The sequence below is a fragment of the Calonectris borealis genome, chromosome 1 (assembly GCF_964195595.1).
Source record: "Calonectris borealis chromosome 1, bCalBor7.hap1.2, whole genome shotgun sequence".
In the NCBI taxonomy this organism is placed as follows: Eukaryota; Metazoa; Chordata; class Aves; order Procellariiformes; family Procellariidae; genus Calonectris; species Calonectris borealis.
Window position 1 is genome coordinate 39,832,230 of NC_134312.1, and position 12,960 is coordinate 39,845,189.

Sequence of the window (12,960 nt, forward strand, 5' to 3'; positions counted from 1 at the left end):
CTTACTTTCTTTGGACTATGTGGATATTTTATAGGCTGCCTTGTAATTAGTACATTTGGAAGAGAACAGTGAAGTGATCATTGTAACACTCCAAATATTTGACCTGGAGCTATTGGTTACTAGATCAATTTCTTACTTGTTGGCAGTTGGCTAATGTTCTACATGACTAAATCCATGCTTTAAGAATGCTGCTGAAGGCTCAAGCAAGCTCCAGCCTGCTTTTTAAGCAAGCCTTTTCAGAAGTTAGTCATCAGGCACGAATTTTTTTCTGCAACTTGTTCTTGGGCAGGTTGTTTACCCCTTTCCACCTCTGAGCCTTAGTATGGACAGAGGTCTCTCTTGATTGACCTGACATCATGCAGTTTGCCTGTTCATCTCTATTCCCTTCAATTTTACTGGGCATTTGGTCGTTCAGTTACTTCAGTGCTATGATCCATTATTTTTGTCATCCGATAGACCTATCTGATATACTAGAGGATCCTGGTAGGACATTTCACTGTCATAAATTGCAGGCTTTTATTAATATTCAGATAGTGCCATGTTTAACTCTTTTTGGTATCGATACTAAAACTTACTTAATTTGAGCAACTTGAATCATTTCAAAGTGAAACTGAGAGCGTTCCAAAAGCGTTAGCTGAGGATGGCAGAAATGGCTGCTGTATTTCCTTAACGGGGCCTTTGATTCAGGAGCTTTGATCCTCCAAATGCGTTTTGGTTTTTAAAGTCACTGGAACTGTCATACTGTAAGCAAAACTAGTCCCACCTATCAAATACTGCTTCCACAGTTCAGCTTGGATTAGCATATGTATCCCAATTCAGTTTTACTAATTGAGATAGTCTGTTATTTGTATGTGTACAGTAGAAATTATATTAGTAGAGGAGAAGTGATAAGGTTATCTTCCAAGACTGTTTGCTAAGAACTTCGCTAGTTCCTGCTTTAGTTGTTTTAACTAAAGAGAAATGACAAATAGTTGTTAGTAATACTAACCTCCTCTTTTGTTGTTACAGGTCTGAAGAACTGTTGCCCAATTCAACAGTGCCAGCATTCCAACTTTATTAAACCTACCAACATCTTAAATGGACTTTCCTGTGGTGGTACCCTTTAAGAAATGGATGAAAGCTACTACATCAGTTTGCACATTCTAATCACTTTCCAGTGTCACGAGAGATTTTTACTTATAAATATTCTAAGTGTATGCAACTGGTAAAACCAGAGCCTACATCCAGTATTACTGATAAGAGACATTGTTCATCCACCAATGTTGTACATGTATGAAAACTGTGTACTGTATACTTCAACAATCCCCACTTTCTATTGGAGAGTACAATAATGTAAATCCTAAAAGCACCACTATTTTAGCATAATAAAAGAAAGTCCAAAGAGCTCCTATATAGACTACTCCAGATAACTTTGCTTCATCGGTATTTGTAGCTTATTGTAACTTTTTTAAAGAAATACAGGATCATCATCATCGTATTGTACAAAAGCGCTTTGATTAACACAACAGCTATATAGTTTTTTAATTTTAGGAAAAACCTGTGGAGACAGTGATCTAGTCTTTAAGAGTCCTTTCAGTATAACGTCTGACTAAAGACATGGCCTTTAATATCTGTTGGGAAGGAAATGTCCAGACTTTTCAACCTTTTATTGTATGTTTCCTTTTCCTTGTTTACATAGGGAACAATGTTTATAGTTGTGTGTACAGTGGGGGTCTACAACAAGAAGTGTATATTTTAAAACGATTTTTTAATGATTTAACAATTTTTTGTAAATCATTTTCGGGCTTCTGCAGCTGTAGATTCTCACTGTGAATTCCCTTGCTTGCTCATGCATAAGTGTATTTGCAATACCAAATATACAGGTTTAGTACTTTTGCCTGTTAGTGATTGTTTTACATGTGTAACGTTTTGGTTGAGATGTTAAATGGTGGAAGAGTACTGTGGATGTGAATGTGGGAAGTAATTTTAATCATGTGTAATTGGTCACAGGGCCTAAGTTGCAGTAATTAACTTTTGCTGATTTATTTAACAATGCCTTGTTGCTTTGTATGCATTAACGTTTGGGTGTAAAGATTGTGTGTATATCCAACAGGGAGCCACAGTATTTAAATTGACCAACCTAATGTTACAACTGCTTTGAGGTGGCCAAATGTAAACTAAAAGCCTTAATTAAAGTGGTGCAATTTTGTATGACTTAGCATCAGTAGTTCAATAAATTTGGATTGCCATGCAAGGGCTTGCATTATAGTTATATACTACTTGAATGTTTTGTGTTTTAGAATGCTAGTAAATATTGATTTTTAAATGTCTCTTGCACAGTGCAGATTCATACATCTTAGGACGAAAAGGAACCATTATGACTTTGTCTTCTGACAAATACATGCCATAGATATTTCTTCTAATAGCATCCCATGTGCTGGCATGGATGACTTTCTGACTGAATGAAATTCCACTTGCAGTTTTGGACTTGGAATATTCCAAGTTCTAACATAAGGGAGAAAGTCTCACAGAAAAATATCTGTCTTCAAAGATTAGACTATGAGTGGCTGTTTTGGGAACTTGCAAATATGTTGCCTGCTATTTCCCTTCTTTCCAGCAAGAATTCATTGTTAAAATTGAATTAGTATAGCTACAAAAAAAAAAAAAAATCTCCTGGGAGAAAATGTGATTTTTCTGCATGATTAAACCATATTTGTTTGGTTTCAAGGAAATCTGCAAAAGAGCATTCTTGCAGTGTTAAGCGTAGAGTTCTGCAGACTTCAAATATCTGTTAACACTGTTGGACTGTGAAGTGGAATGCATGGACTGTGGATGATTTCCTGATCTTGGCTGTGCTGCTGAAAATTAATGTCACACCCAGATACTTGGTACCTCCTGTTTCTCTGGGACAGAATTACAGAGCTTGTTATAATCCATTCCTGCAAATTCAGTCAGATTAGGTTAGCTAATACCAGTAAGTTTACGTTGCCCAAAGTGAATTAAGGACCCCAGCTGATCCCTCCTGCTGGTAATTTCATCAGTCATCACCATTGTTTAATGGAGGTAATACACTCTTTGCGGTCAGAGTTAAGACTGAAATTCCTTTTCATTTATCATTAGAAACCAGAACATGTGGTGGCCGATACCCAGAAATCTCTCTTGGTACTCTCTGCATCCTGATTGGTCCCCAGAGTAGATGAGACTGGAGCACTGGATGCTCTAGTTCCTTTTTCACTGGGTACTTTCCTCCTTGATGAGCTAATCGGTATTTTTCCTCCCTTCACTTTCAACCTCTGCTTATTCAGGTCTTATAACACTTTTATGTTCCAATTGTCCTTTTTTTCTGTGATCTTTTTAATCTGTTTCTTTTCCAGGCAGCTCTACAGATGGCATTGGGTAGGAGGGAAAGAAAATTCTTTGATAACAGGCCCTGGTCTGGTCTCAGTGTCCAGCTAAAGAGTACTGATTACAGAGAACATCAGGCTTTGTCCTGAAAGCTCTGTACTGAAGCATTCTTGGTTGCTCTGTGGAATAGTAAATAAAAAAGTGAAATACACTTTTCCCCCCCTATATTTAGAACTCAGGCCAGATTTGTAAAATCAACACATCATAACCCGGGTAATACCTAAAACCCAGTATTTTTCTCCTTGAAAACTTAGGCAGGCTTCAAGGGAGCAGTGTTCGGGTTCTTAAAGGGAAGATGCATGACAAAATGATGCTGAGGAAGTGATGGACATGAAGCGTAAGGAAAAACGCATGAAAGAATTTTCTTCATATCTAAGTAATTACGGCATAAGAAGCTGTTCCTGCTGAGGAAGTGAACATCCAGTTCCCCACAGGAATTGGAACTATGTAAGCAGTTACCAATTCTAGAAAAGAATCCTGTCTGCTGAAATTTTTGAACAAACTTTTACATATCTTCAGGATAACCACTTTGTGTACCAGCACTTAAGTTCACGCTTGAACTACTTGTACAGAAACAGAACACTTCTCATAAAGCTTTGGATGAAAACATGCATAATTCATATCTTGAGAACTAATGCAGTAATTTTCCAAATTCAGTGTTAATACACGTGTATTACTGCTTGTAAAGTTAGCTTATGCTTACAGTGCACACAAAGGTTGTGACTGCTTTATTTCCACCCTAATCTGAAATTGGTATATGTCAGTATTTAAATGTCTGAGCTTTCTATGGAAAAAGTAAAGTTTATGTCCTGAAACATAGAAGTATTATTTAATGGAATTGCACTTTTCCTATTAGGACTCTTTCCTGTCAGTATAAATTTATTTCTTATACCTTACCTTTTTACTAATGCCCTTCTTCATCCTCAAATTATTCTGTGAAATGAATGTCTACTTGCCGAACTTACAAGAATATTTTGAGACTTTGCAAGATGTTTTCAGGTGTCCAAATGAACGCACTGTAAGCTCAAACTACTACTGCTCTTCTGCATAAGAGAACGTAACTTGTGCAAAAGTATTGTAGAGTTAGATATTGTTTCATAATGTGTACTGATGTTTCAATGCTAGAAATGGGAGGTGGGAGGAGAATCCTGCTAGAATTTGGATTAAACTGTGCATTTTTCTCCTTTTCTGGTGTAATTAGAGTTGCTGTTTCCTCATGGGTGAACGCTAAAGATGAGGATTTTCTTCTTTTAAAATGCTCTAAAAAAACTATGGATGAATCAAACTTGATGGTTTTCTTCCAAAGTTTTCTAATCTTTTGACAGTTTTGGGAATAACTTAGAGGGGGAGAAATTTTGCCACAATACTGTACGAGTTCTAGATAGCCTTCAGTTTAGACAGATCAGCAATAGAAAGTTATTTCTAGATGTGAATGGTCAAAAATAGTCTACATACAGCTGTCTGTAGCACTTTTTGGATTGTAATATGAAGATGCAGCCAAGCATCAGCATTGACAGAAAGCTTTTTGTCCAATTTTAAACTGCTGTCCCAACAGCATTAGGCTATACTTCAATTTATAGCTTTTGTTTTGCCTGTGTATGGGGAGGAGAATAAAAGCAAAGAAAAAGTTGCACAAATATGTAACAAAACGCAGTTGTATGTACTTCTCTAAGGTAGCATTAGAGAAGCACAGGTCCTAATCAAATTAGGTTCTAATTTCTGAGTCTCAAGCACCTTATGCTTTTCTTTGAAAGGTTTATGAACAACTTCAAGATTCTTAAAACCTATTTTAACTTCTCTGTTCTATAAAGTAAAACTCTGGAATGATACTTAAATTTGTTGCAAACTTTACATTCTTAGTCTGGAACTATATAAGCAAAGTTGGTTTATAGTCTTGATTTTGTTGTCAATGTTGCAATATCTGGGCTTCAAACAACAGATAAATGTGGATTTTGCTTCCTTTTTTCTGTGTTTGGGGTTTGGGTTTTTTGGTTTGTTTTGGGGTTTTTTGGGGGGGGTTGTTTGGTTTTTTTTTTAAATGCCCTCCAAAACCATTTACTTCCAGAATTTTGAACCCTCAAGCAGGGGGTGGCTTCCTGTTTTCAATGAGATGTTCTTTAGGGAGAGATTTGTGAATGGAGAAAGGAATGTCTTCATAATTCCACTGTACTCACTTCAGCCTCAAGAAATACTAGTTCTGCCGAACAACAAGCTCTACAGTTTCATTGTTTTAAGAAAGTTCACTGCCACAAGGATTTTTTAATTCTTTTTTTTTCTTTGAGGTTGTGGCTGGGCTGAACTACTTCATTTGAAAGACATTGTAACTTCTAATTAATTCATGTAATGTCTTTTGGCTACCATAAAGTTGGGAGGAGGGGGCATTTCTGCAATCTTGGATACTGAGTGAAATTATAGTAGAAATTACAGTTCCTTCTTTGGTCAGTATACTTTACCTTTTCACACTATGTGGCATTTTTACCTTATACTTCTAAATCTAGCAGGGAGGAGTCAGTAACTTCATTCCCGTACTAAGTACAAAAATCTGTATGTGAAATCCCAGCTCTCGTAAACTGGGTTTACTGTTTGTAACACGCCCAGTACAACAAAGACCCTTGGCACTACTGTCATGATTTTCAGACACAAATAAAATGACAGTTACAAATTTGTCTCTTTCTTTTTCCTTTAAAAACAAAAAAAAAGGGGGGGGAGGGGTTAGCTGAGCTTCCTCAATAGGAGTAGGCATGGGAATCAATTTGTTTAGGGTAAGACCCCCAAAAAACATTAATTTGAGAGTCAACATGGGTGTTTTAATACTAAGCAAACACATAAACACTTTAGTTGAATTCTTGAGATTGGCTTAAAAAAATCTCCTTACATTTAAATTAAGTGAAAAATTACACACTTCCAGGAATGTGTTTCAACTAAGAAAAGATGGGCTTTTTTTCTTCTCTTACATGAGCTTTTTTTCTTCTCTTACAAAAAGGCAAGGTGTAGTGTAGGTTCCATGGTTATCTTTGTTCTGAATGCAGTTGTGCTGCTGTCACACATTGCACAAGAACTTTGTTGTGCGCTTGCTTTTGATAGTTCTGAATTAAGACTACAATTTTGTATATGCAGGTGTCATGTATGCAGCTTAGCAATGTGTTAGGGCAATTTATTTGATTTGTGACCTGTCTATATTAAAACATATTTTGTAAAAGGTAATTGGTGTTTTGAGTTAGTTGACTTGTTTGATTTTGATCTGGTACATCCTGAACTTTAACCTAGTACATCCTGTAAACCCCGCTAACTTCACATAAAGTTAGTAGGGAGCAGAGGAATCTTAGGCATTGGCAATAAACCTGCCACGTTTCTGTGTTAGTCGTGCTAGCTGCTGAGTTGTCTTTGCTTGTCCTGCCTGTAAGTGCGGAGCATTACTACCCCTCGTGAGATTCTGAAAACATGGCTGCAGTTAGGATCAGTGTTGATGCACATATGTGAAACTCAAGATGGATTTATAATTTTTAATTATAAATTTCAATTCCGAGTCCTTTATATCACTGACTGAAAAAATTGCATTCCCTTCTGCTTCTTGGAAGTGTAAGATGCTTGCATGAGACTTTCAGTTCTTTTTTTCTCCTTTTTTCCCCCCTCCTTCCCTCCCTTTAGATGAAGTGGGATGCTAGTCAAAAAATCCTGCCTGAAAACATGCCTCCAGGTTTTTGCCCTGTTCCCCCACTTCTCCCCTTACTGGAGCCAACTTAAAGCCTCTAAATGCTTCCCCACTTAAAGAGGCTGTATACACTTAAGACAAGTTCTCTCAAGGGCCCCAAATATTTTATATTCTTTTACAGGTTGGGTTGGGTTGGGTTTTGTTGTTTTTTTTTTTTTAAGCATACATGCTGCCTCTTAATTTCTCTTCAGCCTTATTTCTTTTGTTCTGTTCTCATCTGTCATTACTTTGAATAAACTTGAGGCAGCATGCAAAGGAAGCATTTTCTCTGACATCATTACATCTCTCATTTGTTTTCCCTTTTCTGCCCTGAGAAAGGACTAGCCTGAGAGGGCGAGCTGTTGGCAAAGAATTGAACCAGGTATTAATTTGTGCATTACTCTGAATTTCCCACTGCACTACTGAGACGATAACGCTACACTGTTTTGTGAGGATGTGTTGAGAGGTAAATTCTATTAAATACGTAGTACTGAATTAGGATATAATAGTTCCTTAACTCAATTCTTTGAGTTTTCTGCCATAATGAAGGTTGTTGCCTCACTTGTGCTTTCATGATGGTCTACCTGATAGAGGGACAATTTCAGGTTTTTTAATCCAAAACTACATTTCCTGGGTGACTAATCTACTAAGGGTCTTCTGATTGCCCGTGTTCTTGCACACCCAATCTTTTCGGGATTCTCAGCTTTCCTCTTCTTGTGAAGCCTTCTGAGGCTCTCCAGCAGCTTCAATGAGACACCACACTTGGGTGCCATGGCATTTTATCAGCATCTTAAGCAAGCTATGGGACTTGAGATGATGTCTTGCAGTTCTGCTGCCTTCTGCAGCTGTTTTCAGATGCATCCCTCTATATGAGGAACTTAAATGCCTAATTTGCTCAAAGTACCCCCTTCTAGGTGTAGCCCCAAATACACTCAAGTACTTGCAAGTGTTTTTCAGAACTTGCTTGTCTACACTAAAAATGCAATTTGGACAGTTTTCCTTGTACTAGAGTCTAGTAAATGAACTACTGTCAGTAGCACAGCAATTTACTGATAGGGTAGTAACAATATTTTTCTATAGTTAAAAAGTGTGCAAAATCCATTTCGGGGAGGAAGCAGAGAGGTAGTTTGGCAACTTTGTCCAGGGAGATAAGGGCTGAGTGATCCTGCATGGTGGTTACTACTTTACCTTTTAAAGTTGGTGCCAGTGATCCGAATTACACCGGGAGAAATGGGAGAGGAAGAGAAATAGACGCAAGTTTGTAAATTGGTGAAAACAAACTCATCGTTGCAAAGGCTGGGAGGCAGGCTGCTCCAGCTGAATGTGTAAGAAAATACTTTGTGCATCAGATTAGTCCTTCTCTGTGCAATGAGATAACCGACACAGCACTGAAGCTTTTAAATTACGGAGGTTTTTTTAAGCTTTGTCGCTTTACCGGGATCCCTCGGCCCAGGGACTGATAGAGGAGAGCGGCCTTTGCCCGGCGGCAGCTGCCGCCCAAGGCAGGAGGGGAGGTCAGGCCGTTACCCCCTCACCACCGCCACGGCCTGGCTCGCCTCAGCACGGCGCCGGGCCGGCCCTGCCTGCCTGGCCGCCTGACGGGGCTCGGCGGCCCTCAGCCCAGCACGGCCGCTCCCCGGCCGTCCTTCCCCGGGGCCGGGCTGCCGGCGGGACTCGGTGCCCGCGGCCCGCCCCTGCCTATGCCGGGCTGCCACCGGGCGCGGGGCCCGGAGCGGCGCAGGCGCAGTGCGGCGGCCCCGCCTTGCGCGGGCGGAAGCTCTCCCTTCTCCTTCCGGGCCGCGGGCCGGCGCTGGCGGAGGCGGGAACGCTCGAGTCCGGGCTGTGCCGGACCGGAGGCCGCCATGGAGAGGTGGGAGGCGCCGCGGGGAGGGGGGGGCGGCCGGCCGGTGGGGCCTCCCGGGGGAGCGTGGGCCCCCCACGGATGTGATGTGACTTGACACGACGCATCCCCCTGTAGCGGCTGCGGCGGGGCGGGGAGCGATGTGCTGGCAGTGCGGGCTGGAACAGCAGCAAAGCTGGAACAGTTTCTGAGGGGTATCTAAGGCTATAATGTCACCTGAGAGCTTTAAACCTGTTTCATCTCCTCTGGAATATATTTCTAGATTAACCTGAAGTTGTTAATTACGCAGGAATCATTGAGCCGGGCCTTTGCAGGGTGCTCTACAGACAGGCCTGCTGAGGCAGTCACAGCTGCGGCCTTCACAGTCCACCTGTAGCTTCTCCTTTGCGTTTTAGTAATTGTTAACGATTTTTTCCGCTCCTGCAAGATACGTGAACTTTCTCAATCTGTGGTGATTTTGTGTATCTGAAGAAAAAAATGAAATAGTGAAATCATGTCATTCTTTCACTTGAATTTTTCAATCCAAAATTGAATTTCATACTGTTGCGTTTCTTACAAGCTTTTTTTCTTTTTTAATAAGTAAATGTCTGTTGTGGTGTAGGAGGAACAAAGTGTGGGTTTTCAGACAAGCTCATTTTCCCGAGCTGATGAGCAATATTAGATGTAGTAGACGAAACTGGACATCAGGACTAGAATTGGAGATGACTTTTGCTTTGTTTAAGTTTCCCAGTTGTGGAGTTACTTGAAGCAACAAAAAAAAACATGTTGTATGTTGTGCATGGATTCACTTGCTTTCTTTGTGTCTGTGTTGCTGTTCTCTAGAAATGGTTTTGGACACATGTCATCCCCCCGCGATGCAGAGATGGCCAGACCTGGACGGAAGCAAAGCTCTCAGAAAAGAGTGTCTAGTATCCTTTTTCTGTAAAGACTTTTTATCTTCCCTTTAATCGTTGCTTGCTGTGTTCACAAGGTGTGTGTATTTTTATCACTGCTTTGATTTTGAGCATGTTGAGAATAGTTTTCAAATATACAGCAAGTTACTCTTTGTTTTATACCCATCTAAAGTGAGGAGTGTATGAATATAATGTGAAATTGTTATCTGATTTGTGAGGTACTCTGCAGTCAAAATTTTGCTGTTGAACTGTCTCATATTTTCCTCTTCTGTAGTCTGTTTTCTTTTCTGTGTGGTATTTTCATGCATTAAGAAGGAGAAAAGTTTAAAAATAAGACTACGATTGCAATATCTAAAAACTAGTAGAGAGGGGTATTAATGACTGACTGAAAGTGTGACTAGGAAATCTGGATGTGTTTCATTTAGAAAAATACTGTGTTTTCAGCAGCATGGTACATTACATGGCCTTTACAGAAAAACTTAGGGATAAGCCAAAAGATGCAATTCTTTGCCTTTTCACAGAATAGTATTTCCTCTGAATGGAATTTTCTGTCTTCCCTCCTTTTCCCCCCCATTGTAGTCTCAAACCATGTCAAAGCTGTTGTAGTAATGGCTCAGAAGATTATTCGCTAGACTTCAGGGAAAGTGAGAGATTGTCAAAATGTTTGTATAGTCAATTTTTGACTATATTTAGATTGATTATTTTAGTTGTGGGTTAAATATGATCACAGGGATATTGCATTGCCTATCTCCTAGTCTTGTGCCATCACATTTGTGTAGTGTGGTGTTTTACAGTTTTTCGTGGGCTTATGAACTCAGCCCAGAGAACTATGTGAGCCACAGCTGACTCCATCCCCAAGTTTTTGAAAAATGAAGCTTTCTTCATCCAATTATATGTTAATCTTATGGTTTTATGCTCTTTTGCATGTGTTGTGTTATCAGAGTATTGTGATCATTTAGTGTATCTTAGCTTTCCGCCCATAATAATAGCAAGAGGAGTGCACAGACATAGATTTAAATTTCCACAGAATTTTCCCCCGCTTGTTTACAATAAGAAAAAAATACTGTGTAATTTGACAGCTAATATAATGATATTTTTCTGGTTATGATGGCTCGTCCTTCTGTTTTTTGCAAGCAGAATAAAACTAGGGAGATATTAGCCCTGATTACATTGACCCTAAGAATCATTATGTTCTTGGACAGTGATATAACATAGGATACTGAAACCTTTACACAACTACTACTTAGTAAACCATACCTAGTTGCGGACAGGAAGTAGCAAAGCAGAGCAACAGAGACTTTTTGTTAAAGTCATCAGCATCCTGGAACCGAGAGAGAGGGAACTTTTTTTTAAATGTATTCAGTCTCAGATTTTCTTGTTATGGTTTATGTAGCATAAAGCAGTTCCTCATGGGGCAAAAGTATTCTCTTTGATCTAAGCAGTTATGAGGAGTCCCAGAACTGTTGTGCTCAGGTTTCTGAACTTTACTTTGCTGTGTCCCTTTTAGCCCTCCAGCTTTTAAGCTTCTGGTGAAACATTTTGTGACCTAACTCAGGCTTATGAATGGGACTTTTTACTTTAGTCGGAAAGACTTCATAATATTTGAGCTACAGTAAAATATTTTTCCTTTCCAAGTATTCACAATCGTTTTGCATAGAGCCAAAAGCGTGTTTAGGAGAGTGTTTCTTAACTTGTTTATTAATCAGTTCTTACATCCTTGGATGACCCTATTGGAAACATGACGCCCAGAAGCCAGTTGATTTCCCGAACTCCTAGTTCATTGCTTCGCCAGCCAGGTAAGATCCTTTCTTTCTTTAGTATTTAGTTAAAGAAATAATATGCTTGGACTTCATAATTGATAACAGTTCATAAGGAGAGACCTGGATGCGCTGTAGTGGGTCCAGTGAAGGGCACAAAGTTGATTAGGGGATTGGAGCATCTGACATGTGAGGAGAGGCTGAGAAGAGCTGGGATTGTTTAGCCTGGAGAAGAGAAGGCTCAGGGGGATCTTGTCAATGTATATAAATACCAGATGGGAGGGAGTAAAAAGACAGCCAGGCTCTTTTTGGTGGTGCCCAGTGAAAAGACAAGGGGCAGTAGGCCTCTTGTCCAGTCTATCCCCTGTAGGATATACAGGGAATTCTGTTTAAACGCAAGAAAAAACTTTTTTACTGTAAAGGGTGATTGAACACTAGAACCGGTTGTCCAGATAGTCTGTGGAGTCTCCATCCTTGGAGGTAACCAAAGTTGACTGGACGAGGTCCTGAGCAACCTTTCCTAGTTGACACTGCTTTGGGCAGGGGGGGTTGAAGCAGATGATCTCCAGAGGTTCCTTCCAACCTCAACTACGTGGTGATTCTGTGATTCTGAAGTTAAACATATTTATAAATATGGAAAAAAACACCTAGTAGCAGTCGACATATATGTTCATGTGTTACATAATTTATGCTATTGCTGAATGCCAATGGATTTTTGCCTTTCAGTTTTTAGAAAGTGTTTGAGCTTCATTTTCTTTGTTTGGCACAAGAGTATGTCCAGTATCATTTCAGTTTCTCTCAAGTACCACATTGAAACTGATTCTTGCCTTACTAGTCAGCAGCCTAGTTTGTTGTGTTTCCTTCTTTTTCGCAACCTTCTTTTGGTTGCAACCTTCTTACTGGTTTTGCAGTAACTTTTAATTCTTCAAGATTGTTTTGTAGTGTCTCTTCAGGTATTTTTCCATCCTTGTTTTTGTGGCAGGTTAATTCTGTTGCTGACCTTTCTACTGGGTTTATTTATTGGTTGCATCAGTAAATTATTTCCCTCTTCACTAGCAGGAGTAGAAATTAGACAGTTCACCTCACGGGAAGGCTGTGGAACCACACATGGTGTCTAGGGTCAGGTTGCCCTGCAACCTCCCAGCCTCAACCCCTGTGTTCTGCATCAGCTGACCCATATTAGGAGTGTGTTGAGGGTTATTCCCAAACTGGCTCTGATGCAAATATATCAAGTTCCAGAGAGACTGATTCTTCATGATTTCTCAGGGTTCCTGGCAAGTTCTGTGTAGGCCCTGCTTGTTCTCGTTTAGTCTAATATCTAGTGGCTTCTGTTTTGGCGGCCAGCAGCAAAGATGAATGCTGTTAGCATTAGCT

The 12,960-nt window shown here is 39.9% G+C and overlaps 2 protein-coding genes across 3 annotated transcripts in view; both read left to right on the forward strand.

Moving 5' to 3' along the window:
* Window positions 1-4,571, forward strand: part of RAP1B (RAP1B, member of RAS oncogene family) — a 34,227-nt gene extending 29,656 nt beyond the window's left edge. For both annotated transcript variants that reach the window (XM_075149405.1, XM_075149416.1), the window contains exon 8: window positions 1,009-4,571. The gene's annotated coding sequence lies outside the window, so the exon portion shown is untranslated. The remainder of the gene's footprint in view (window positions 1-1,008) is intronic.
* A 4,287-nt stretch (window positions 4,572-8,858) lies between these two features.
* Window positions 8,859-12,960, forward strand: part of NUP107 (nucleoporin 107) — a 32,729-nt gene continuing 28,627 nt past the window's right edge. The window contains exons 1-3 of the mRNA XM_075149427.1: window positions 8,859-8,945; window positions 9,759-9,844; window positions 11,536-11,625. Coding sequence (XP_075005528.1) covers window positions 8,938-8,945; window positions 9,759-9,844; window positions 11,536-11,625 — 184 coding nt within the window. The 5' untranslated portion in view covers window positions 8,859-8,937. The remainder of the gene's footprint in view (window positions 8,946-9,758; window positions 9,845-11,535; window positions 11,626-12,960) is intronic.